At 37.2% G+C, this 27658-nt stretch overlaps 2 protein-coding genes across 4 annotated transcripts in view; one reads left to right on the top strand and one right to left on the bottom strand.

The window, feature by feature from the left end:
- On the top strand, positions 1-23525 carry RNF146 (ring finger protein 146). Of its 3 annotated transcripts, none has more exons than XM_058566330.1 (3): positions 1-89; positions 9685-9792; positions 21202-23525. In XM_058566330.1, coding segments are annotated over exons 2-3 (1077 nt in total). In that variant the 5' UTR covers positions 1-89; positions 9685-9790; the 3' UTR covers positions 22277-23525. The 3 variants fall into 3 exon arrangements, with proteins under 3 accessions (XP_058422313.1, XP_058422314.1, XP_058422312.1); XM_058566331.1 differs by having other exon boundaries at positions 32-89; positions 9690-9792; XM_058566329.1 differs by lacking the exon at positions 1-89 and adding an exon at positions 830-2273.
- Positions 23526-23604: 79 nt separating this feature from the next.
- The window catches only part of ECHDC1 (ethylmalonyl-CoA decarboxylase 1), a 49817-nt gene continuing 45763 nt past the window's right edge, over positions 23605-27658 (bottom strand). Inside the window, exon 6 of the mRNA XM_058566333.1 lies at positions 23605-24931. Coding sequence (XP_058422316.1) covers positions 24523-24931 — 409 coding nt within the window. The 3' untranslated portion in view covers positions 23605-24522. The remainder of the gene's footprint in view (positions 24932-27658) is intronic.

Genomic DNA, 27658 nt, shown 5'->3' with positions numbered 1-27658 from the left:
GTCACGTGACGGCCGCGCGCGTCCCCGGCCGCTGCGGGCTCTGAGGCCGCAGAGAAGACTGCGAGGCGCCCGCGGCCGTGGCCGGAGAGGTGGGAGTCGGGGCGAAGCCCTCGCGGGGGCAGGGCGAAGTCTGCCACTCCGGGACCCTGACTTGGGGGGAGGAGTGAGGGCCCGCGGTGTCACCTCCCGTCGCGACGCGCTCCGGGTGGGCCCTGCGCGCCGGCCTGAGGGGCGGCGGCGGCGGGGTCAGGGGCCGGGACGTCGGTGGACGCCCTTGGGCCGGCGCGGCCGCGGCTGTGGGCGCCCGGGCGGGAGGGGACGGCGCAGGCCTTCCCGCCGCCCCCACTGGGGCTGCTGTCGCAGGCGAGAAGACTGTGGCGGGCTCCGCGCTGTCCCGGCCGCCGCAGCCCGTGCCCTGGGCGACGGCCCGGAGCTGGTCACGGTCGGGGTGCGAGAGGCGGAGCAGCGGCCATTACTGCGCAGCCTCTTCCGCCGGGTCCTCGTCGCTGCCTTGAGCGGCAGCCTGGTCTTCTCCTCTCCCCTCGGTGGTGTTGTCAGGCCTGTGCCCGGGGACCTTTTGGCCTCAAGACTTAGGGGCGGCGATGGTTTGAGGGTGTCCTGCTCCCTGTTTCGCGTGTGGAGGCCTCCGTCCGGGCCTTGGGTCAGATGGCAGCCGGTCCCTGTGTTTTGTCCTCTTCCGGAGTGTCTGTGGCTGTTTCGTTCTCTTCCCCGTCTCTCTCTTTTTTCCTCCTGCTCAGCGTCTGGGTCTGCCCCCATCCGAAGAGCAGCCCCTCCACCTTGTCCTGGTTAAACCCAGCGCTGCATCTTCTTCGTCGTTTTGATGGTTACTAAAGCATCGGAAACATTAAGAGCTCTCTCCGTACCCGTTGAGCCTCCGAAACCTCAGTGCATCTTCAAGCGGAGGCTGTTGCTTTGTTCTTCTGGTTGCTGGGTGCGGAGTTCTCTCCCTACCCCCATCCCGTCTGAACGAGTGCGGGTCTTCCTTGTCGCTATTTCGTTGTCCCTAGACGTCTAGAGAAAGGCTGCAAAATTGTGTTGAGTTCACACACCCATTCTGGCAACTAGATCCTTTTTTCCTTGTTAGCCGTTTTCGTATATGTTTTTGTGTCTTTTCCCTAAGTGCCATTTTAGTGAGCACTTATTTCTCAAGTTTCGAAAGTACGTAACATTTTGTTCAAGTAATATTTTTGTAATATTACAGTGTGAAATTGAGGGAGAAGAAAGCCAAGAAATGATTGAAAACGCTTTGTCTTTGTATGATGGACGTTTCAGGAGCTGGGGCACAGCCCTCCTTTCCAACGTGTTTACTTTTTAAACGGGATGTGAAAGTATAAGATTGGCATTGAAAACAGTATATCGTTACAGAAATTGGAAGACTTAAGACTGTTTTTGTCTTTTTAATAAGTGAATCTATATTTAGACTTTTAAAGACGTGGCATATAGGACACATGAAGAAAATGACCCGAAAAAATAACAGGATTTATGATGTTAGCTTTGCCCTTTTTGTCACCATCAAATATTGTTTATGTTGAGTGTCTGGGTGCTCTAAAACCACATGAAAATAGGTCAAGTAATGTTATTTTACAGAGAAAACTGGAAGAGTGAAAGCCACTCTAGAAGCAGATTTCAGATGTGTTTGTTTTAGCCTGTATATCTTAAATTGGAGCATTTCATTAAGCCTGATCTTTTGATCTTTGATTTAGAATTTATGCTTTAGATGGACCAATGTAAGTTGTGGGCAAAATGAAAACAATGGTCAACATTTGAAGGTTTTTATTATTTACTGGTTGTTAAAATTTGGTGGAATTATAATCATCAGGAAAAAATGTTTTTCCAACTAGCTGATCATTAGACAAGGGAAGAAAAAAAGAAATGGTGTTTTTTCTTTTCGGAGACGTGTGTCAGCTGGTCAATATTTTGTTTCGGTTTCCACCAACTTGAGTTGTCAGAAGAATGGGGGTAGAATATTTTTGAAAGGATCCAAAAATGATTTCTTGATGCTATAGAAGAAAAAGATAGTATTCAATCTTTTCACAGTGTTAGTCTATTCAAAGAATATTATTTTGTGTATTAGCCATTTACTAGCTTGAAACACCTGATACACTGTCAGTTGAGTATTTGAATGCTTTTTTTTTTTCCCCAGCGTTAGTAACAGAAGGTGCTGGGCCATTTTCATTCTCTTGCCTCATTTCTGATTGTGCCTAAGGAACCGGAATTTGTGAAACAGGCTGGATTAGGAACAATCTTTGTGGGTATGGAAACCATCTTATTAACATTCTGCTACAACTACCTGTGCTTATTTATGGACTATTTAGTGTTCATGGCTTATTACTTTTGGGGTTAATTAAAACAAAACCTGTTGTTAAATGCCTGTTAATTAAAGTATTTAGAATTTAGACTTACAGAAATATAGAGTAGGGTGAAATGACTGAGACATGGGAGCTATGACTTGACCAAGGTCACACAGATAATTAGCAGCAGAGCCTTTCTTATTTACATAATGGTTTCAGGCTATGAAACTGCTGTTTGATGTGATTAAAAGACAATATTTGTTTACATTCATATTTCTTGTTTTGTTAAAATACAAAGCCCATATTTTGGGGGGGGGGGGATGTAAAGGTTTAATGCTTGAGTATGAAGATTGTGAAGGCCATAGATTGCCATGCAGTAATTTTTTCAAGGGAAGTGCTATACAATAAGGGAAATAATTCTTTAAAATAGAGTAGTGTAAAGTATTGGGCCCCATTTAGTTGAAATGAGTTTTAACTGAAGACTTGTTTGCAAGTATGACCTGTTCTTTCTGTAAGCCAGTTTTAGCAGAGGATGAGAGGGAAAGCTAAAAATGGAAACATTAGGGCATTTAGTTACATCTCTCAATTTGGGACTCTTTCTTAAGAAACGTTAAGGTGTATCTGTTAAATTACACCCAGTTTCTCTATCCTTCTTTTACTGGCCCTTGTGGTTTTTTTTTTTTTTTTGAGTTTGTGTACCATGAGTTGAAAGGTTTGCAGTATTTTTCTTTTCTGTCACTGATAGCTTTTATATAGAACATTTCCTGTTTTGTGTATTTTGAGTAAATAAAGAGGAAAAACTACTTTATTAAACATCAGCTGTTAGTAATTGGAAAAAATACAGGAAGTCTTCAAATTTTTATAATTTGATATTTGTGTTATATGCTTTTTACTTTGATTAATTTTTTTAAAAAGATAATCATTTATTTGAATTATCTGAAAATAACTTGATTCTTTTTGACCTTCTGACTGACTTGACAGTGGAATTATAATTAATCCTAGATATTTTCAGAGAAAATAATAGTATATGCAAATAATAGGATATGAATTTGTTGAGCGGTCACAAATTATAAATAGTACAATATTACTTCATTTTCAGTGATGCTTATTTAATTGGTCGAGTGGGTAAAGGATTTAAATTCACGGATAATCTCTAAACTCTTTTATGTATTTTCAAATTTAGTCTGTCACTTTTTTTTCCCTTAGAACTAAGTGGCAGAAATATCTAATTTAGTTTCAAATCATTTTTCTTTTTTATGTTGCCTTCCTAATAGTTCGTTTCTGTATAAATTTGCACCTAAAGAAGGAACCTAAACCCATTAACTAATTGATATTTGCATGTCAAAATTGTTGGTATGTTTCGGCTCTAGTATTCATAAATTGTGTTGTTTGGTGTATGATTTACAGATCATCCATTGCAGCAGGAATTATGTATGTTTGAATTATTTATGTTTGCCCAATTAATTCTGGCCTGTAGTTAGGATTACACTATTCTGTGTTATATCTTTGGTTGAAAGTAAAAGCCTCTCTCTCCTTCCATTTAAAAAAAATCTTTGGTTTCAAATGTAGAAGTTCTCTGAGGGCTACTTCACGTGACCCTTCTGGGTATGACATGCCATGCCCTATGTTGTGCCCAATTGGCATTATAATTCTCAGAGGCTATAGTTGGTGGGTGGGTTTGGCAGAATTGCGACCACCTAAACCAGTCAATTTTGATCACAACAGAATATGCAGTTTTCTTTTTATCTGTGTCAGCAGAGGTGTGGGTAAAGTAACATGGAGTTCATTTTCTTTATTCAGTGATTCTTGTAGTAAATTGCCAGTTTTGTGTTAAAAATAATTGTTAATATGCCAGACATTCTAAGACTGCATTGCCCAGTATGGTAGCCACTAGCTACTTGGAGCTATGGAGCTCTTGATATGTGGGTAGTCTGAATTGAGTTCTGCTGTTAAGTGTAAATACACACCAGATTTCAAAGTGTGTATACTTATTTATATTGAATACATATGGAAATAGTAATGTTTTGAATATATTGAGTTAAATAAAATATATTATTTAAGTTATTGTTACCTGTTTCTTTTTATTGTTTTTAATATGGCTAATAGAATATTTGAAATGATGTATGTGGTTTGTGTCGTATTTTTATTAGACACTGCTATTCTAGACCTTTTCTCTGAGATACGATGTATTGAAGAAAAGGTTTTTTTTAAAAGATATGCTTGAGTATGAATCCCATCTCCCAGTATTGATAGCTTTGTGATTTGGGGTTAAATCCTTGTGGGCTTGGGTTTCCTCATTTATAAAATGGGTATAATCATATCTCAAGGATTGTTTTGAGGATTCAGTGATATAATGGGTCTGCTGGTGCTTCCTGATCCTTAGTATGCATATGAATACTAAGGATTCTGGAGATCTGATTCTGTAGATAAGGAGTGGGACTCCTGATTTTTCATTTGTAAGGAACTGCCAGGTAATGCTGATGGTGCTGGTTGGGGACCGGCAGTTTGCATAGCTAGGATCTAAATTACTACATAGGTTTTAGTTCATTTTCCTTCCCCCAACCGTTATTATCTATTTAGAGTCTACTTTGAAAATTATCCATGGGATATAGGAATTGGAAAAGTCATAGTAGCTTATAAGATTTACTAAAATTGGTTTTATTCTTGGATATTTTTATCTGCATTCTGGAGAATTCATTGCCAGTAAACAGTAGTTGGGTAAATGATGTGCTTGTCAAATGATATAAAGATAGCTTGAATCTTGTATTTATAAATGTAGTAAGTCCCTCTGTTAGATTTTAAGTTCTTTAAAGAAAGGATTAGAATTTAGCTATCTTTATATCTTTTGTGGCTGGATGCCTTTTTCATAATTAGAACTTAAATGTGTTGTGTGAGTAAATAAATTTAGTTTTTTAATATTTTGTTTCTCTCAAAAGTTATTTTAGGGGGTTAGTTTTTCATTCATCTGAGAAATATTGGTTTAAGTAGACAAAAACTGATTGGCAGTTTACTAGCCACTTAGAAACATAAAAACAGTCCCTATCTTCAGGGGCCTCATAGTATAGAAGAGTTAGAAGCAAACAAATAATTTCAGTCCATGTGATAAGTTCAGTGATAGAAGAATGTGCAGAATAAAGGGAGGGAACAGTTTTTTAGAGGTAGAGAAGGTGGTATTAGTATTCATAAGCTGTAAAAGAGATAGACTGTACCATCAGGAGGAAATACAGCACTACAAAGGGAAATTTGGAGAACTATGAGTAGTTTGGTATAACTAGAGTTGATCTGTGCGAGTGGTTGTGAGAAGTAAAGAAGACTAGAGAGTAGGTTTCAGGTCATTTAGGCCTCTGAATGTTGTCCTTAGGAGCTTTGCCTTTATTGTGTAGGCTGGAGAGCCAATATAGGGCTTCACATATGGGAGGTCCATTTTGCCTTTTAAGTGTATCACTCAGAGCCTTGGTGAATAAATTTGAGGGGTATAGATAATCAGGCTGAATAGTAGTCCAGGTGAGAGATGATACAGCTGTAAACTAGGGCATTAGCAATGGCAAGAGAGTAGATGATAGATTCCAAAGGTGTTAGGGAGAAAAGCTGACAGAATTTGGTGTGGTTGGTTGGAGAGGGGGATGAGAGAAAAAATTTTCTGTTTTTCTCCATCAGCACTCACTGGTGAAGGCATGGAAGCTGAGATGTCACATTGTAAGATTCATGCAGAGATGGAAGTTTGTGGAGTAGGTGTAGATGAGAGACAGTGATATGAGGGAGCCAGGCATTCAGTTAAGAAGTTAAAATGTTTGGGCTCCGAATTGGGTAGGAAAGCTAATGAGATCTGGAGCTGGATGAAGGAAAGGAGTCAAGAGACTGGAGGTCCCCGTGAAATTAAAGAGCAGGTGTGGGAATGAGTAAGTGTGCTGGAAGGACCAGAGCTTGTGATCTGAGAGTGAGTTTAAGATTTTAGAGAGGCAGCAGTTTTAGGTAGCATCTGGTTCCAAATGTGGCCATCATATTTTGTTGCTGGGGCAAGGTGAAGTTAATTTAGGATTTCAGGAATTGAAAATGGAGGACAGTCTTTCTCAAATTGTATTGATGGACTGCCTGCATTGGTATCATTTGAGGTGAGATTCCTGGGTTTATACCCATGTCTACTGGCTTAGAATCTCTAGAGTTAGGGCCTGAGAATGCATATTTCTACCAAGCAGTCTCAGTGGGGCAGATTTAAGAATCTCTGAGTTAGATGTTGGATGATTCATTCTCAAGGATGTTTTAAATAGGTTTGTAGCGATGTGTCAGGAGTTAGGATGAAGAGGAGGACCCGTAGTGAGAAGATTAAGTCAATGCCTTAACGGTTAAGAGAGAACACCTACAGGAGATTATAGCCAATGGTAGACTTCAAAGAATAAGTGTTTTTGTTAAGAGTAATAGTGTTAGAATGATAGAGTGTTTCCTCTTGTCCTGTGTGTGCAAGTGGGCAGTTTCTGTTTTGAGTAGGCTGCAGAAGTGAATGGGGTCTTCTGTGGTGCCATTGAAGTAGGCACCTAGAAGGTAAAGTGAAAGGGTTGGAGGGTGGGGGATGTCAGGACAGTGGAGTGCATATCTTGCAAAGACTAAGTTCTAAAGTCAGAGTAAAAAAAAAGTCAGGTTATTTAGAAACCCTTTTTAGTCAGTTGCTTTTGAAAATTCTCCAGTTTTGAAACATTGTTCTGTTCAACATTTGATGGGATAAGCTGGCTTGTATTTAAAGACCATATATCATATTAAAATATTTGTTTTCAAACATGAAAATCCCAGATTTTTTTAGGGAGATAGAGTCCCACACTATGAGAGGCACATGGAACTGAAAGAAGATTCAGATTTCTTATCTTGCAGTTACTGTTGAGGCCTATCATCTCTTTAGTCATGTGTGCTTGATTCTAAGTTCCATGTAATAGGTGCCTCCTGCAGTGGGCATGGTGAAGTGGAAGGAGGAAGTACTAAACAAGAAGAGGATTAATGGCTAAGATGATGTTTTGGTTGGTGCTTCTGGATTCCCTGGACAAGAGGCATCTTGACAGAAGGTTGGCTTAATAGTTATAAACTTGGACATACGTATGAATGGTGGAGGTCCTAGTTAATGTCATGACCTTGTCTTTTCACACACTTCCTCCTTGTAGGGAGGCGATGGCTGTGGAATACATTCCATGCAGGCTACTTTGTCCATATAGAATTTGTTTCACTTAAAATTTTTTTATTCTAAAATATAAATAACAAGATTTACTATTTTAGCCATTTTTAAGTGTAAAATTAAGTGTCATTAATTACATTTACAGTATTATGCAACCACCACCACTATATATTTCCACAACTTTTCATCACCTCGGACAGAAATTCTGTATCCATTAAGCAATAACTCTCTATTTGCCCTTCTCCCTCCCTGGTAACCTCTAATCGGCTTTCTGTCTCTGAATTTGCCTATTTTCAATATTTCACAATAAGTGGAATCATACACCATTAGTCCTTTTGTGTCTGGCTTGTTTCACTGAGCATAACGTTTTCAAGCCTCATCCATGTTGTAGCATGTATTTTTATGGCTGAATAATATTCCATTGTATTTATATACCGTATTTTATTTATCCGTTCTTCTGTTGATCGTCCTTTGGGTTGTGTCCGCTTTTTGACTTTTGTGAATAATTCTGCAGTGAACATTGGTGTGTGAGTATCTGTTTGAGTCTCTGTTTTCAGTTCTTTTGGGTGTATACCTGGGAGTGGAATTGCTGGATTATATGGTAATTTTATGTTTAACTCTTTTGAGGAACCCTCAAACTGTTTTCCACAGTGGCTGCACTATTTTTTATTCCCACTAATAGTGTGCGAAGGTTCCAGTTTCTCGACATCCTCGCCAACACTTATTATCCTTTTTTTTTTTAATTATGGCTATCTAATAGATATGAAGTGGCATATAATTGTGGTTTTGGTTTACTTTTCCCTAGTGACTAAAAACATGGAGCATGTTTTCATGTAGTTATTGGCCATTTCTATATTTTCTTTGAAGAAATATCTACTCAAGTTTTTTGCCCATTTAAAAATTTTTTTTGTCCTGTTGAGTTGTAGGAGTTCTTTATGTATTCTGGATATTAAACCTTTATCAGATATATGATTTGTAAAGATTCTCTCTCATTCTGTAGGTTGTCTTTTTAATTGACAATGTCCTTTGATACACAAAAGTTTTTAATTTTGATGAAGTCCAATTTATCATTTTTTTTTTGTTCATGCTTTTCGTGTCGTATCCAGGAATCCATTGCCAAATCCACAGTCATGGAGATTTATGTCTAAGTTTTCTTCTAAGAGTTGTTTGGTTTTACCTCTTATATTTAGGTCATTGGTCCATTTTGAGTTAATTTTTGTATATGGTGTGAAGTAGGGGGTCTGACTTCATTCTTTTGTGTGTGGAAATTCAGTTGTCTCAGTATTTATTGAAGAGACTATTCTTTCTCCATTGAATGGACTTGGCACCCTTTTTGAAGATCAAATGGCCATAGATGTATGGGTTTATTTCTGGACTCTTCTCTTCTATTGGTATATTTGTCTATCCTTATGCCAGTACTGCATTGTCTTGATTACTGAAGCTTTGTAGTAAGTTTTGAAATTGGGAAGTGTGAGTTCTCCAACTTGATTCTTTTTCAAGGTTGTTTTGGCTGTTTGGGGCCCCTTGCATTTCCATATGAATTTGGTGATTGGCTTTTCCATTTCTGCAAAAAAGGCTGTTGGAATTTTGATGAGAATTGTATTGAATCTATGGATCACTGGATGGTATTGTCATCTTGATAAGTCTTCAACCCATGAATACCAGTTGTCTTTCCGTTTATTTAGCTCTTTAGTTTCTTTCAGCAGTGTTTTATAGTTTTCAGTGTACAACTCTTTTACCTCCTTGGTTAAGGTGATTCCTAAGTATTTTATTCTTTTAGATGCTATTATAAATGGAATTGCTATCTTGGTTTCCTTTTTGGATTGTTGACTGCTAGATATAGCAACACAATTGACATTTTTGTGCATTGAATTTGTAACCTGCAGCTTTGCTGGATTTGTTTATTAGCTCTAATAGCTTTCTTGGAGATTCTTTGGGATTTTCTATGTGGAGAATAGAGATAGTTTTACTTCTTCCTTACCAATTTGTATGCCTTTCATATCTTTTTCTAATGTAATTGCTCTGGCTAGACCTTCTAGTACAGTGTTCAATAGCAGTGTTGAAAGCAGGCATCCTTGTCTTGAAATTTTTTCACTTTTAAGGTAAAATTCGCTGCTGAGTTTTGTTAAATGGAAGGATCATACATAATTGACTGATTTGGTTGATCTTAATTAGTCTGTAGAGAAGTTAATGTTGAAATTTTTTCTTTTGCAGCACAGGATGAACTAGCAGTGGAAGAGAAAATACTGCAAACTGGCTGACTGCTAGTGAAGATGCTGTTTTATTTTTGTGGCAGGCATCTGTGGGGTCTGTAATAGAAATGTAAGTATGGCATCATCATGGTTTTTCCAAAGCTGCAGTAAATTAAGTGCACTGGACTGGTATAAAATGCAGTAAATCAAGTGTCTGTCATATTTAGTTCTGATTATAAAAAATGAGCGTTGTGTATTGACTTTTAGTTGTTTTATTGAGTTAGCAGTTTTATTCACATTAAATTATTGTTAATGTAGATTTCCAGAAATCTCTCCATAGGGAAAAATGTCTATAAAGTGAAACTGGAGACAGAGGAATTTGCTCATAGGAGGCTATAAAACTGCAAAGATCTCCATGCGTTCTGGGTTCTACTTTCTCTTTACATAGTAATTTACTTAAATAACCAAACTAGGAAGACAGTGTCAGCTTTTATAAATAAGAGAGACTTAGGAGTTGTAAAAAACTAGTTATTAAAAACTTGTTTCACTAAATTAAATTGATTTTTTTTAATTAATTGATTTTTTAAAAATTTAGTACATTATTGCATTTCAATTCATATCGAATTCACTCTAGTCCCCAGTTTTACTAGTTGTGTTTTCTTATCATCCAGTCTTTGTGAAATATGCTTTAAAATGTTACACTACCTTTATCTTGCCCATATTGAACTTTATTCTGTTCTTGGTGGAACATTTTTACACAATGAACATCATATTTCCATCTTCCAAGTTAATATGAACACTGTCCAACTTGATGTCACTCATGAAAAATGCAGTGAACATTTTACTGACTTTTACAGACTTAGTGATTACAGTGTTCAAAATACTGGACCAAAGAGTGACCCTGGCAGATAGTATTTCACATGTTCTTCCAGTTTGACATGTAACTATTGCTATCTACTTTTTCAATATGATGCTTGGATTATATATTCCCTTTAAGTATGACCGTATCATTCTTAGTCAATGTTGAGAATTTGATAAAATAAAAATGAAACCAATAAGCATTTTTCTTTAAAATTGGGGCCAGTGTATCTTTTGTTTAATTCTGTTCATATGTTATCTGTCTATATACAGACATACTGTGTTTTATTGCGCTTTGCTTTTTGTGCTTCACTGATAATTGCGTTTTTTACAAGACCCTACGCCAGCAAAAAGATTACGACTTGTTGAAGGCTCAGATAGTGGTTAGCATTTTTTAGCAATAAAGTATTTTTTAATTAAGATACATACATTGTTTTTTTAGACATAATGCTATTGCACACTTAATAGACTACAGTATAATACGCGTAAACATAACTTTTATATGTACGGGGAAACCAAAAAATTGGTGTGACTCATTTTATTGAGATATTCACTTTATTGTGATGGTCTGGAACTGAACCATCAATATTTTCAAGTTATGCCTGTACATGTATAGTCATGTGTCATTTAACGATGGGGGGATGTTCTGAGAAATGCATCATCAGGCGATTTCGTCGGTTGTGTGAACATCATAGAGTGTACTTACACAAACCTGGATGGTGTAGCTTACTACACACCTAGGCTATATGGTACTAATCTTAAGGGGACCACCATCATATATGTGATCTGTCACTGACTGAAATGTCGTTACATGGCACATAACTGTGTATATTTTTAATCCTGTAGGTCAGATAGTCTAGGTGCTGGCCATCAAGAAACTAGACTATGCTCTAGTAAGTGAGACACGTGGAAGAAATGCCATATTGAGCTAACAATAAAATACTTTTGGAACCGAGAGGATTTATTCCATCTGAAGGGTTCAGAGTGAACAGAAGATCTTTTGGCTTGGTCTTAAAGAATGAATAGAGTTTTTACAATCTGAGAAAATTAGGAAATATTTTTCAAGCCAAGGGAATGAGGAGGGGCACAGCTGCCTAAACATCAAGGCATCTTAGTGGAGTCAGGAGCAATCCCATGTAGTGAGAGAAAGAAACTTCAAAGTTAGTACAGGGAATGAGTGCGTATTTAGTTCCTACTGTGTTGCCAGGTGCTTACTGGGTATTTTACTTGGATTATTGAATTTAATCGCTGTGAAAGATAGTAGTAGTCTCATTTACTCATGAAGAAACAAAATTAGAGAGGTAAGGTCAGTGTTTACCAAATTTCTCTGAGAATAAACCCCTGGGGCACTTGTTAAAAACACAGATTTTTAGACTCTAAGCCAGATATGTCCAAATTTCCAGGGGGGAGCACACCAGCTAGTTCTTACCTTTAGAAAAGTTTGGGAAACTGTTCTAGGGTCAACACAGTGAGAATAAAGGATGGAGCCAGGATTTTAACTAAGTCTGTTTTACTCTAAAGGCTGTGTCAATGTACTTGAAAGCTAATGCTTAGGAATTTGGATTAGATTAAAACTATTGAAGATTGAGTGGTGAGAAGACTAATTAGACATGACAGAACTGAGAAAAGATGAGAGGGAGAAAGGACGGAAGTCAGAGAGGCTGCTTGGGAGGTCAGTATTTTGTACAAGAGTGTGTCCAAGAGGCCAGAATTAGGGTCGCAGGCTTTGGGAATGAACGGGACACATTCTAAAGAAGTTTCTGTTATAGAAAAGAGAAGTGGCCACAGAGTAGGGGAGCACTGAGAATGGCTTCAAGTTTTATCCAAGACAGAAAAAAGGAAGAGGATGCGGGTTTAGAGGAACAGATAATTTTATTTTTAGTCATGTTTGATTTCAGGTGCCTAGAGAATGTTGAGGTAGTATTTTTTTGAATACAGAATTGGAAATATAGGTCTTAGGTGGAATGGTTCTGGATGTTAGATTTTGGGAGTCATGTAGATATTTATTAGTTTGAAATAGTAGATTGTCTAGGCATAGAATGTAGTGTGAAAATAGGGTCACCCACAGAGCCTTTGTGAAGAATATTGGTATTTAAGGGAAGCTAGAGAAGATAGAAAAAAATGAAACAGAAAGGAGAATTGAGCGAGAGTACTATCTTGGAAATGAAGAGTGTCAAGTTTTAGGAAAAAAGTTGGTAGTTAATAAAACCATTCAGTGCAATGACATCAAATAGCTTGAGACCAAAAGAGGCCATCAGACTTAGCATGTTAGTTGATTTTGAAATTTAGGAGTAGAGAGTATTGATTAAAATCTTGGAGGAATTGGGATGTGCTAACACCAGAAATTGAGGAGTTAGCTTTGAAAACAACCAGCAGTACCCCATCCTGAGCCAAGAGGAATGATGATAAAAGTAGCTTGAAGATAAAGATACATTCTGAGGATTCATTCTTATCTAATTTCTTAATGATAAGAGAGACCAGGATATCTCTTAACTGAGAGGTTGGAAGTTTTTTAATAGTCTTTGGGGGCACAGGGAAATCAAAATAGCTCATCAGTGTGCGGTGCTCACAACTTTTGCACTGTACATTTCACTACAAAAGTGGAAATTTTCATGAGTCAGAGAGTAAAAGTCCTCTCCTTTCTTAACCCTTCTTTTTTGCAAATGTATCCCCTCATGGCTTTTGTGGTGGTGATTTCTCTTTATTCCCCATCCCTTTTGGACCAATTCCTTACATCCTTTGCAGACTGTTTTGCCTCACTTACAAATGTTGGAGTGATCCGGGGTTCTGTGGTTGGTCCTCTTGTCTGCTCTCTCTACAGGTTTGATTTGGGCATTCATCCATTTTTATGTCTCCAAGAACCGTGTCTGTATTGGTGACTCGTCAGATTTCTTTCAGCTTAGATTTCTTCAGAGTACCAGTCTAGTAAACTCAGCTGTCATCTACCTGTCTACATCTGTGGACCTTATAAATATCTCAGAGTCATTATGTCTGAGACGGAACTCTCCTCAAATTCTACATCTTGATGGATGGTGCCACCGTCCATCAGTAACTAAATGCTTTCCTTTCTGTTTCCTTCATATTTCTTATATTCTATTGTTGTAATCTTAGATCTGCACCTCCCTCCCATTGTCTTATACCTAAATTACTATAAATCCTAGTTTCCTTTTTGCCTCATGCCAGCAAGTCTTACTCAAAACTACTGTCCAAATGATCTTGGTAAATTACTAAACTGTCACTTCCTAACATAAAACCTTTCAGTGAATTCCTGTTGCCTCCTTAGGAGTTCATATGTGGACTAGCTTCATAGAGATCTTTGAATCCCTTGAAATTATGTTAAAAATTTCATCCAGTTCTTAATAAGGCTGTGAGCTAAAAATGTTTAAGAACCATTGACATTTAGAATAAATGTTTAAACTCATTAAGATAGCACAATGTACAGGCTCTTTGCAGCACTTCTCCTTGCATAGTACGTTTCATCCATTCAAAATCTCTCTCTCCCCTCCCTGCTAGTTACCATTCCTTCCTCTGTGCTCCCTGGTATCTTGTGCCTATCATAAAACCAATAAATAATGCGTGTGTTCATTAACTTATCTGCTCCTACACTTTGATGGCAAGTATTGTTATGCATCTCCTTCCTAGTGCCATGGGCATGGTAGATGCTCACATACTTTGTTCAAAATTGAAATGGAATAAAGGGAAATACTGCAAGTGACAGAGAGCTCTTGAGGCAGGTGATATAAATTTCATTCCTTTACTAGTCTGTAAAATTTCTTAGTAATTTTTTGTGTGTGTGTGTATGTGAGGAAGATTGGCCCTGAGCTAACATCTGTTGCCAATCTTCCTCTTTTTGCTGGGGGAAGATTGATCCTGAGCTAACATCTGTGCCAGTCTTCCTCTATTTTGTATGTGGGATGCCGCCACAGCATGGCTTGATGAGCGGTGTGTAGGTCTGCGCACGGGATCCAAACCCGTGAATACTGGGCCACTGAAGCAGAGCGCACAAACTTTACCACTACGCCACCAGGCTGGCCTCTCTTAGTAACTTCTTGAAGCTTTATCTTTCCTAAAATTATTGATAGTGGTTCTTATCTTTGGATAGCCATAATTATTTTGAAGGCAGTCTGTACCAGTTAAGAGTGCAGACTCTGAAGTCAGACCACCTGGATTTGAAACCTAGATTTGAAGCTGGCTCAGTCAGTTATGAATTGAGTCTGTGGCCTTGGGCATATCAGCTGAGCTTTCTGTACCTCAGTTTCCTCATCTGTAAAATAAGGAAAATAATGACCCATTTCACAAGGTGGTGTGAGGATTAGATGTGAAGTGCTTCAAAAAGTGCCTGGCACATATTACACCATCAATAAATGTTAGTTGTTATATATTTATATTTTAATGTAATAGAAATATGTATCAACAAACACCCAACAGAGATTAAATACCCACCATTTACAAGACACTGAACAATATGAAAAGTTAAGACTTGTCTTAAGGACTTAGGAATGGTCATTGTTAAAATTTAAATTTTAAAGTTGTATTTTTAACTTGTATTAAACCTTAAACTCTTTGTATTCCAACAGAGCTAAAGATTTGAGGAATTTTTTTCTTTTAAAAATAGTTTTGGAAGGAAATTCACATTCTTTTTTGATAGGTCTGCGCTTATCAAAAGGTGGTGTGTTAACTTATTCTTTGTTCCCTTTTTTGTGTTTGTAATTGGATTCTGAGCCGGGACTTTAAAAAAAAATCTGATTTTTAATACTTGCAATTTTTATTGCTGGCTAAAAAGTTTTTCAATTCTATGTAAGCTAAAGACCATTTTCATTTATAGTAATTTTACCTTTCTTTTGACTAGGTGTCTTCAAGAAGATTAAACAAAATCTGAGTACTTGGAGATTTCTCCTAACTCTGCCCATATCCCTGTATATTTTGTCTTCTTGAACAGAAGGCTTACTAGTATTAGTAGACACTTATTTGTCTTCCAGAAATATTTTACATAGTTTATCTGTGGGAAGAAGAATGGAATTTATGCTTAAAAGTTATAATATCATATTAAGAATTCAGTTAGTAAAAAAAATCTTTGAGTGCTATGTTTATTATGTTCTTCAGTGGACTTGGACTAACTTCACTCCAAATTTCTACGTATTAAATTACTCTTAATTTAGTAACCAGGAAATAAATTCCCTTTTTCAAAACGATTTCTGGAATTTCCTAAGACTTTTATTAGTTAGGGAATACCTTTCTTTGATTAGCATTAACTCTTTATCAAATCCTTGGTCTACAAAAAAGAAAAAAAAAAAATTTCTTATTTACAAATTGGTATGATCTTCTGCACACATTTAGCCTCCAGCCTATTTGAACATCATTGAAACTATGCAAAATAGAGACTTTGTAGAGTAGATTAAAATGATAATAAAGATAACCTTAAAGCGTATGTCTTAACGGTGGGCTAGAGGTTTGCATTGCTTTGTCCTTATCTTGTTATATATCTTAGTTGTATCTCGTGCACTGTATGTGCCTCATCCAGAATTGTGTAAGAAGTTACTACTTTTTTCTCCCCATTTCTTAGTTGGTAATAGACTTACAGTACACTTGGTGGGCTGAACAGAATCGGAATTTAAAATTTGCAAATTGATAGTCGAAAGTGCTTTAGATGAAATAATGAAGGTTTAGTGACTGATGTCCGTTTGTTGCCTGATGAAGTTTATCCAACTTGATTTCATTCTACTGAGGAAACTGAAATACCTGCCCAAACAGAACTGTTTTGCCTTTCCAGGTGTGTGACTTTTACAGTTCATGCCTTCCCCTGGGGTGGTTGTAACTGCTATTTTTAGTTTTGAAATTATGCTTAGGTTTATTCATGCATGCAAGAGTAAGAGTCATATAAGATATTGATGATACAGGGTGGAGTGTACTGTTCTTAGGTTGAAAACTTTATTTTTTGTAGATAAGCTAACTGCATCTGATGGAAAATTGACTTTTGGGTCAATTTTACTTAAAACAACTACAACAGGTTGTGAAATTATATATTTTTTTTAACATATGGCATTCGTCCAAGTTACATATTGGATATTTTGTTTACATTTTACCAGGCTTTTATTTTTCTTTTTTAAATTTAAATTTATTGGCCTGTCCTTTGCCCAGAAAGTACCTAAATTGTTTAGGTTGTGGACTTCTTTATATATAAGATGTTGCTGTTGTTTTTCCAAGTAGTGATGAGAAGTAGCCCATTTCTCCATTTTGTCTTATGAATAGAATCAAACTTCTTTCTTACTCAGTTAAATTACTACTTGTCTTGATGGCTTACTTATTTTCTTTTTCTTAATTGGGGCTTTAAATAAATACGGAAATTTAAAAAAAGATTTTCAAGAATTTTATTGTCAACTAATTTCTTTGACCTAAATTGAAAGGGATGAAAGAATATATGTATTGTTTCCCCTTCTACGGCTAATTTTAGTTGTTTTTGTTGCCAAGATGTTTAAAGTTATCCTGAGATTGAATGTAGCAATAGGACCTGATGAATTAAAACTCAGAAGCCAGTCCCTTACAGTTATTTTCAGAGTTACTCTTCTCCTGAGATTGACCTATATGTGGCTTTTGCCAACAAACAGAAAAGTGAGAATGAGAAGCTAAATTCAGTTAGCAAATATTTAGTATATACTGTGTGGTGAACATGTATTAGATATTGTAGAAGAAACTTTCACTTACATGGTTTTTTGCTGTCACTTAATTTATTGTCACTTTACAATAATTTTGAGTCAAAACATGAATTATTCCCATTTTACTGATGATAAAACTGAAGTCCCATGCCAGAAGCATGGTGTGAGTGTTCTGATTTTTTTTTTTTCCTAACCTCTTAAAGGTACATTGGGCACTGCTTATAGGATTTGGCAGAATTGAAAGTAATATACATGGACTGTTAGCACAGTGTAAGAGTACCTGGAGCAGACAAAAGTATTCTGAATCTTTTGCCAAATGACAAAGGAAATATGTGGTACTTTGTCTCTTGCCATTTCGGGAAGTAGTAAGACTTTGTGTTTAAGAAATACATAGGAGTTTTTGAGAGTCTAACAAAATGTGTTGTACACAGCCAGTTCTTTTTAGGGGAAATAGGTGGGGACATTAATTGACCAGTTGAGAAGCATGTGCTTTCACTTATAGATTGTTTAATTACAAGGTCTTTGAAGGCAAGGGTTTGTCTCAAAATATTTTGAAGCTCCTGTAGTGCCTAACACATGGGAAGAGGTCATATTTGGTTAACTTAGAACTTACCATAGGTTTGGAAAAAGTTGTACTTTACTAGTTTCTATAACCTAGAGTTTCTGGTTAAGGAGTTGATTGGAAATGGAATTAAAAGTTGAAAAAAAGAGTTTGGAAATTAAGCATTTCATAGTGATCATTTCTTTCCATTGAGACTGTGTGTTCCTTCTTTTTCTAGATAAGTGCAACCTTGTCTAAACACTAATTTTCACCTTTGCCTATTGAGCAACCTGGGGCACAGAAAAAGTAGTAAGAGAATGGATTGTTGGCTGATTGAATGTGCTGTGATAAAAGCCTAAGAGTATTGTTTTGCAAGTTTTGATAAGTGGAAACATTTTTACTCGCTACCCTTTCTGTAACCACTGGTCCTATTTTTTGAGTGCTTGATCTTGGAAAAAAGCAAAGATCCTTATGGTGATTAAATTCTAAATATTTCATGTTTAAAATGGCTGAATCAACTGGTACAGAGAGATTGTCACTCGCTCATTTTAAGTAGCAGTTAATTAATGATTTCCAATCTCTGTGAGATCTTCATCTCCATTTCTCAGTCTGTTTACTTATCACTGGTCTAGTCCATCGTTTTTTCCCCTTCTAAAATATCTGTGGTTTCCTATTACTGTGGGATAAAATAAAAGCAGATGTTTCTTTAGCAGAGTGCAGTAAGGCTTTCATGATCTGGCTTGTGAGTCCCATTACAGCTTCATCTCCTGCTGTTCCATTGCTTATTTAGCTCAGTGTCTTGAATCTCCTCCACTCCCCAGCCTCCTCTGCACCTCAAACTTTCTAACCTCTGTCCATCCTCTTACCTCTCTCTCGTCATTATTAGTGTGTGTGTGTGTGTGTGGAAGATCAGCCCTGAGCTAATATCCATGCCAATCCTCCTCTTTTTGCTGAGGAAGACTGGCCCTGGGCTAACATCTGTGCCCATCTTCCTCCACTTTATGTGGGTCGCCGCCACAGCATGGCCTGACAAGCGGTGCGTCGGTGCTCGCCGGGCATCCGAACCCGGGCCGCCAGCAGCGGGGGGCGTGTACTTAACCGCTACGCCACGGTGCTGGTTCCTCGTCATTATTACTTTTAATAAATATCCCTAATACATTTCGATTACTGCAGGAATCAGGCTGTCTTGTGATTATCTGCTTGCTTGCCTGTATATTTCCTTATTTAACAGAGTAGGTGTGTGTCTTATTCATCTTTAGATCCATCCATACTCAGCATTGTATATAGATCATAATAGTTGTGTAAATGTTTATCTGAATCGATAAGGCAGAAGTTCCAAATTTTATGCCAATGTTTAAGCCCCATACATCCAATTTGACAAATCTTGTCTTTTTTTCCCTCTCTCCTTCCTCTTCAGGGCAACTTCAGTATTCATGTCATTTTCTCCCTTGGTCTTGCATGATTATCACAGTTGTGGAGCTTTGGTAATGACAAAGCATTTTTTTTTTTTGACTGTTCTTGCCTAAGTTTTATAAACTCTGATTTGCAGGTAAGGAAATTTACACTAAGGGTTTAATTTAGACTTAATTTAGCATTGGTGTCGCTGTATAACAGCTGCCTTAATTCAAGGTATCCATTCTCCCTTGGCCAGCTGCAGCTATTCCTTATATAGTCTTGAGTTTGCTTCTTCAGGGCTGATCTTTAAGTGCACTGACAGAATTTTTATACATTCCCAAGGTATGTATAAGCAAATGCTTTAAAAAAAAAGCATTTATGAGTCCAATGGTTTAACTTACTCTTATTTAAAATAAAACCCCAAAATCTATTTTATAATATGATATATTCATATTCTTCTTTGAAAAAACATATTCATTTTCTTAGCAAATGTTTGAGTGTTCTCTATCTGCCAGGTCCTACATGGGAATACAGAGATGAGCCAGAAGTGACCTGTCCCCTGCCCTTTTAAAGCCCACCTGCTTTAAGGGAAGTCTGACATTAACTAACAAAATAATCACACAAATAAGTGTAACATTGCAATTCTAAGTGCTAGGAATGAGAAATGCTTGGTAGTAAGAAGTTAAAAAAAATAGAGTGATTTGGCCTAGTCATAGAGGCTTTCTCAAGAGGGGTATAAGATGGGTAGTGGTTTGCCCATGGCGGGGCATGGGACGCAGGAAGTGAGGAAATCTTCCATATAGAGAAAACCTAATTTTGGAGAGAGTAGCCAGTATGGCTGGAAGACTGATCAAAGGGAAGTTTGGTATGAGATGAGGTGAGGCTGGCATGGGAGGTGGGGGCCAGACCATGCAGGGCATATAGATCCTGGTCTTGATCCTAAAGTCAGCATTTTTAAGCAAAGGGTAAGGCTGGACCAATTAAAAAGCATATGCAGTAGTTTAATAAACAATGTTTACTTGGTAGCTACGGAAAAGTAGAGATGGATAGTAGATAGGTTCAGGAGATATGTAGGAGACACAATTGATAAGACCTGCTGATGTCTTGGATGGGGAGGGGTAGGAGAAGGGCAGTTTCAATGATGGCTTTCTGGCTTGGATAAGCAGATGGATAGTGGTGTCACCAGTGGGCTTTTAGGGAGTAAATAAGGAGGAAAAGGATCTTGAGTTTGTTTTTGTGCCTTCAAGACATCTAAGAAGAGACATAAAATAGGCAATTAGAAGTATAGGTCTAGGGCTGAAAGGAGAGACCTGAGCTGGTAATATCAGTTTGTGAGTCATTTGTATATAGGTAACAACTTAAGCCGTGAGTATAGATGAGATTATCTTGAGAATACAGCAAGAGGAGCATATGGTTTAGAAACCTGCAACAACAACAAAAGCCATTAGAAGAAAGATTTTCATTGAGGGGGAATGAGATGACTGGTCTAACCAGTGTTTTTAGATATACAGCAGGGATAGGGAACTTCTAAGATTTCAGCTTTGGTATTTTTCATATGGTCTGCTTGTCAAGTACCAAAAGTATATTAATATATGGCAATATTTGCAAAATTGCCAGTAATACCCTAAAAGGCTACAAGATTATCACTTTCTGTAATTGTAATTTAAATTACTTTTAGCCATTTTCTGTTTCTCTAACTCCTTTCCAGACTGATTATAAAGTCAGTCTAGAATGGATTGTACGTTTTTAAATCTTTGCATTTAGTTCTATCTTATAAGTTCTGTGGCTGAGTAGAAATGGTATATTTATTTAAAATCTATATCTTGGTTGGATTTTTTTTTGGCTTATCATTTGTATGCCTCATTGTCCCCACAAGTAAAAATTAAAGACATAAAAATCAAAAAAAGATTTTTGTACGCAAGTTAGAGTTTTTTCTCTACTTTCATCTTTGTATCCCCATTGTCTAGTATGCTGCTTGCATTTAATGCATATAATAGATGCTTAGTAAGCACTTATTGAATTAATGAATTAAGATACTGGAAGAGTTAAAACATGATTTTCATATTGTATGTATTTTCTCTCCTTTTCTTAGGATGGCTGGCTGTGGTGAAATTGATCACTCAGTAAACATGCTTCCTACGAACAGGAAAGCGAATGAGTCCTGTTCTAATAGTGCACCTTCTCTGACTGTCCCTGAATGTGCCATTTGTCTGCAAACATGTGTTCACCCAGTCAGTCTGCCTTGTAAGCACGTTTTCTGCTATCTATGTGTAAAGGGAGCTTCATGGCTTGGAAAGCGATGTGCCCTCTGTCGACAAGAAATTCCCGAGGATTTCCTTGACAAGCCAACCTTATTGTCACCAGAAGAACTCAAGGCAGCAAGTAGAGGGAATGGTGAATATGCATGGTATTATGAAGGAAGAAATGGGTGGTGGCAGTATGATGAGCGCACTAGTAGAGAGCTGGAAGATGCTTTTTCCAAAGGTAAAAAGAGCACTGAAATGTTAATTGCCGGGTTTCTGTATGTTGCTGATCTTGAAAATATGGTTCAATATAGGAGAAATGAACATGGACGTCGCAGGAAGATTAAACGAGATATAATAGATATACCAAAGAAGGGAGTAGCCGGACTTAGGCTGGACTGTGATGCTAATACCGTAAACCTAGCAAGAGAGAGCTCTGCCGATGGAGCGGACAGTGTATCAGCACAGAACGGAGCTTCTGTTCAGCCTCTAGTGTCTTCTTCTGTAAGGCCCCTGACATCAGTAGATGGCCAGTTAACAAGCCCTGCAACACCATCCCCTGATGCAAGCACTTCTCTGGAAGACACTTTTGCTCATTTACAACTCAATGGAGACAGCATAGCTGAAAGGAGTCATAGGGGGGAAGGAGAAGAAGATCATGAATCACCGTCTTCAGGCAGGGTAGCAGCACCAGACACCTCCATTGAAGAAACCGAATCAGACACCAGTAGTGATAGTGAGGATGTATCTGCACTTGTTGCACAGCACTCCTTGACCCAACAGAGACTTTTGGTTCCTAATGCAAACCAGACAGTATCTGATCGATCAGATGGATCAGGAACTGATAGATCACTAGCAGGGGGTGGAACAGTGAGTGTCAGATCTAGAAGGCCTGATGGACAGTGCACAGTAACCGAAGTTTAAATAAAAAAAAGTCTTCAGCTCCATGCTCAAGGTTATCTGTACATTTCTGCCCACGTAACCTTATACACTCATCCCTAGTAGTGCATTTTGGGAGTTGGGGTGGGGAGGGGTATGGGAAGGATAGACCTGTAATTAAAATGTCTAACATGTCTCTGTTGAGAAATTTATTTAATGTAAGGAACTTGGGTGTTAATAGTTGAGAGCTGTTTAGTAATAACCCAGTTTTCTTGAGGCCTGTTTATTTTGTAGTTTTTAAAAAATTTGTTAAGTTCTTTTGGCCAGCGTCTGTGTTTTGTCTGTGCATTGACGGTCCCATCTAACTTGCGTTGTGTCTTATTTTTCTGCATGGATTGACAAAACCATTACTAAAATTTGGTACCTATGAGATGTGTGGTATCAGTATGAACAGGAAGCTTAATTAATGTGAGAATAGATGTGAACTTGAGATTTTAAAATAGATGAATAACAACTACTTAATAGTAAAGTTACTGAAATGGAACTATAAAGAAAACAGCTAATAACAGAATCTTGTCTGTAACACACTTCATGGCGTTCCCATAGGCTTTGCTGTCTAGTCCTTGTAGTTTGAGGTTCTCTTGATCCACATTTTTCTTTTTGATTACAGAATTTATAATTTAATAAATACTAGAATTTATCAAAAATAATTTGTCTCTTGTTTGAGTCTGGAAAGGGGATGGAAACATTTTGACATTTGTGGCCAAAGGTCACTAAAAAGGTGGTGGTTTGAATTAATGATATTCAGCTTAAATAGTTACCTGCTCAGAAAAGTTTGATTTCTTTATAGAGAATATTTAAACAGTATCTACAGGCAATGTGCATGGAATAAATACGTATGGAAATAAACCTAACACCAGGGAGACTTAAATTTCTTAAATAACTGATAGTAGAGACTATATATGTTTTAGATCTTCCTTGCCAGTCTTTATTAGTGCTCTAACACTAATCTGAATTAAATGATAGGCTTATTTATAAACAGCATTAGTAGACAGAAATTCACTTTATATAAAATGTTGTAGAATTTATGGCAAGGTAGGAAGTGTTGGGTTAACTTGGTAATCCAGAATTTGGTTCTGAAAAAGAGTAATGTGAGTTTGTCTCTATATCCTAACTCAAAACAGTAAAGTCATGTTGATGAAGCATATGCAAGTTATTTTTAGTATGATTTTCAAATGTGAATTGAATGTTACAATAGCAAATAAAAACTGTCACTACTTTGAAATTATCTTTTACTTGTTGTGATAGGTTAGAACTGGGACTTAATTTTTTGACTTAAACGTTTTTAAAAGTGAATTATTGAGCTGATCATAAAAGTTTGAATTGTGTATTTTTATTAAATTTACTTTTAAAAGATAGCTAGTTATTAAAGAAGAAAGGTTAGTTACTTTTCAGAAGAAAATAGAAATCTAATGTAAAATGCAAATGTATGTTACAGGATGCTTCATGAGTCCCTTTGAAGTCTTAGGCAGTTTTGATTTAGAGTTCAATTTCATTACTACATAAATAGTAGTACTTACTACTAGTTTAGAAATCCCAGTGCACACAAATGAATGGCCAATTTTGTAGAGTCAGTAGACTTTCCAGGTAGTGGCTATCACTGTTTAGTAGATAATTTAAAATAGAAAACTAATTATTAAAAAGATCAAATAAATAAGGCTCCAAAGTTTTAGTGGGGGGAAGTGGGGAGCATCTTTATTTAAAAGAAGGGTCATTCCCCATGACTTCTTTATTTCAGCTGCTTGGAGCAGAAGAAAATGATTGATCATACCTTTTCTCATCTTCTTGTCCCCTGATCCCTCTCCACTTTTGTTCTTTAACTACAAGGTTCATTCAGTTATTTTTGTAAGTAAGTTATTTCCAGGTAAGACAAAGAAAGACTTTATGAAGGATAACCCCAGGAATAGGTTTTGTATAGAAGTTTTCCTTTTAAAAAGTGATCTTTGGTTATAGGCTAAGAACTATTATGGGAATTTGAGAATTGATGATAATTTTTAAGCCAAAAGTTTTATATATTTTAGCCAAATGTTCCAGATTACTTGGTAAATACCCAAATATACTGAAAACTAGGCCAATGAATTCAGCTATTCAAAAAATTATTAAAAACCCAAATAACAGTGGTAGCCTTCAAAGTAATTCTGACGTTCCTATTTAATATCATTTAACTTTTATACACATGATTACAATGATTACATTGGAGTTTTACTGGTAGTACATCATATTTTAAAAAACTACTTATTAAATTTTCCTTTCCTAGCAATAGCCTCTAAATTTGCAGGTCCACCCCAAAGTGTTCCTACAAGATCTCTTTCGGTCTGTAATGCCTCCTCTAAACAAAGCTCTTTGCCTGAAGAAACAGATTTTTTCAAAGCTCTGATTACTTCTGGTGGCCCTTTGATAAACTGCTTTAGCCACTCTTGTGCTGCTTCTAGAGATTGAGTTTCATCTGAAGACTGCAAGACCTCTTCAACCATTCCTATGTCTAAAGCTTTTTTTGAATCCAGTTTGAGGGCCCCGGTTAACACTTTAAGAGCTTGTCTGCTGCCAATTATCTCAACCAGCCGGACAGCTCCGCCCCAGCTTGGTACTATTCCCATTTCCTTGTGGACAAATCTGATCTCGCTCTCTGTCGTCATTAATCTGCAAAAGAGAAAAGAAAAACCTTAATTGTAACTAAGTATGTATGCTTTAGTCATAAACTACTACCTATTCATTATCTGATCTGAAATCTCCATAGATCTTTATAGGTAGATATATTATCATTAAACACTGAACATTCAAAAAATCTGGCCATGTCTAGAATTCAGTTTACTACACGGTACTTAACACTTCCCTTTGAAAACAATGTCAGCATTTTTGTTGTGTTTGCTTACCCTTTCCTTTACAGATAAGAATCTAGTCTTTATTTAATGTTTATTTCTAAAAGCCCAAAGTTTATCTTCCTAGAGTAAGTGGTGGCCTAATGAGAAAACTTGGATTAAGTGAAAATATGGGAGTAGGAGATATTAGGTGCATACCACGAAAAAAAAATGCATAGTAAGTTAAGGTCAGTAGTCCTCAGGAAAAAAAATCAATTGTTTTAACCCAGCATCTATCCAATCTTCCCGCAAATATTTACTAAGCACTACCAACCCAGGTGGTCTAGGTGTGGGACTATGGGCATGACCAAAATAAAGTCCCTGTGCTCAGTTCACATTCCAGTTAGGAGAGAGACCACTAGTCAATGTAATGTCAGGGGTAGTAAGTGCTACAAAGAAAAACAGAACAGGCCCAGGGACTAGACAATGAGGACATGTGTGCTATCTTAGATGGAGCTGGCCTCTGAATATTTGTGCAGTTACCAGGGGGAGAGAGAGAGAGTGAGTGAGGCAAAAATCGGGGGCGGGGGAAGTATTCCAGGAAGAGGCAATTGCAAGTGCAAAGGCCTTGGAGTGGAACTGCTCAGTATCCCTGGGGGGCAGGCTAATGGAGCTGGAGGAGCGCAAGCACAGAGAGGGGAGATGAAGTCACAGGTAGGCGTATCGGCCTTAGGTAGGAGTTCAGATTTTATTTAAGAGTGAAGCTATTTAGAGGAGATTGACCAAGTGAGTAGCATCTGACTTATTTTATAAAGGTTGCCCTGATTGCTGTGTTAAGTCTTTTTTAGCATTTCACAGCACTTACACCAGTTATTTAAGGAACTTGATGTTAACTAATCCTCAGAACAACCATATGAGGTAAGTAATATCCTCATTTTACAGAGGGGGAAACGGAGGCAACAGAGATTAAATAGCTCACTCAAGGTCATGCAGCAATGGCAGAGCCAGGATTTAAACCCAGATAGGTTAGCTTCATACCTTAACCACATGGTACACACAGTAGTTAGCTAGTCTAGAGTGGAAGCAGGGATACAATTAAGAAAGTTGATAGTGGTTTGGGTTGGACTGAGCAGTGATTTCCTATAGCAGGTATTCATTTCCCCCCCACATCTTGGGAGTTTTATGAATAGTGTGATTAATAAGCAAGTGGAACAATAAAGAGGAGTTAACACAAAGAAATTAGTAGGCGTATCAAAAGGCTTCACCTTTGCTGGTTATATATTGTGTGCTATCAGTAGACTGTATAGAGGTATACTGTTTAGGGAACACTGCCTGAGTTTTACTTTGACTGCATGGTTCAATGAGAAGCTTTCCTTATGTTAAAACCTCTGATTTGGTCCAAAGGTCATGTCTGAATTTTAATTTTTTTAAGAAAAATGATTGCTTTCAAATTACCCATTACAAAATAGAAGACCTTAAGTGAGTTCGGCTTTCCAAAGTGTTCTTTGCTCAGCTGCAGGTGTGGTTTGGTTCTATTAGCACCAAGAACAACAGACTCTTAGTCTTGGAGCCTTTAATCAGGAGAAATATTCCAGTAGAAAATTCTCACAAAAGCCTATTTATTAACTCACTGGGAAAGAATTTTCTCTTCACAGCTGTGAATTCCTACAAGGGAAAATCTGCCTCAATTATGAACAATTGCTTTTAGAGGCAAATAGCTATGAAAATACTAGTAGGTTTTAATAAACAGTTTTTAAATGGGAAGGAAGAAAGAATAAGCCTCATAAGAATCTGAATCTAGCCCAAAATTATGAGAAGTACCACCTTGTCATAATAAACAGAAAACAATATTAAAAATTAAGAAAGTAGAAGAGAAATGACAGAAACAAAAAACAATGTCTAATAGCCTTGGAGATAGAAATATTGTTAATACTGAAAAGTCCTATAAAGCTTTTCACAGAATAAATTAAATATGTCACAGTTCTAAATTATATCCTGGAATTGACACTGATGCTGGCTCAGAGCTATACCTCCAATACAGAAAAGGATTATGTCAGGAATAAATTCATTTAGAATCAGCTGAACATAGAAATTGGTTAAAACCCTAGATGTTGGGATAATGTAGATACACCTATGACAACAAAAGTTATTATCTGTGGAAGTACATTTATATTTGGAATTGTTTGCTTCTAAAGAAGGCTGTATCATCTTTATACTATGTATTTTTTTTCCTTTGCCATATTTGACAAGGTGAGGTATGCCTTTTTGAATCATTTTTTACAACTCTCACAAATCCTGAGGTAATCCTTGTAAAATACCTGTTGTGATCAAACTCTGACATCCATTCTTTATATATGATACGCCTAAGGTGTGCCTGTGTACTGATAAACATTTAATGTATGTTAAAAACAGGACCACAAACTCTACTTGTGACAAAAGAACGCATGGTAGTTTAACAGTGAGAGAAATGGAACATTCAGATGGTAACCTTTGACAAGACTGTTCATTAATCTAAAAATCAAAGTTTAAATCTGAAATTTTAAATGTTGATAACCATAATTTATAAAGA

This window comes from Diceros bicornis, chromosome 23 (assembly GCF_020826845.1).
Source record: "Diceros bicornis minor isolate mBicDic1 chromosome 23, mDicBic1.mat.cur, whole genome shotgun sequence".
NCBI lineage: Eukaryota > Metazoa > Chordata > Mammalia > Perissodactyla > Rhinocerotidae > Diceros > Diceros bicornis.
The sequence above is the reverse complement of the archived record's forward strand: the minus strand, read 5'-3'. Positions and strand labels throughout refer to the sequence as shown.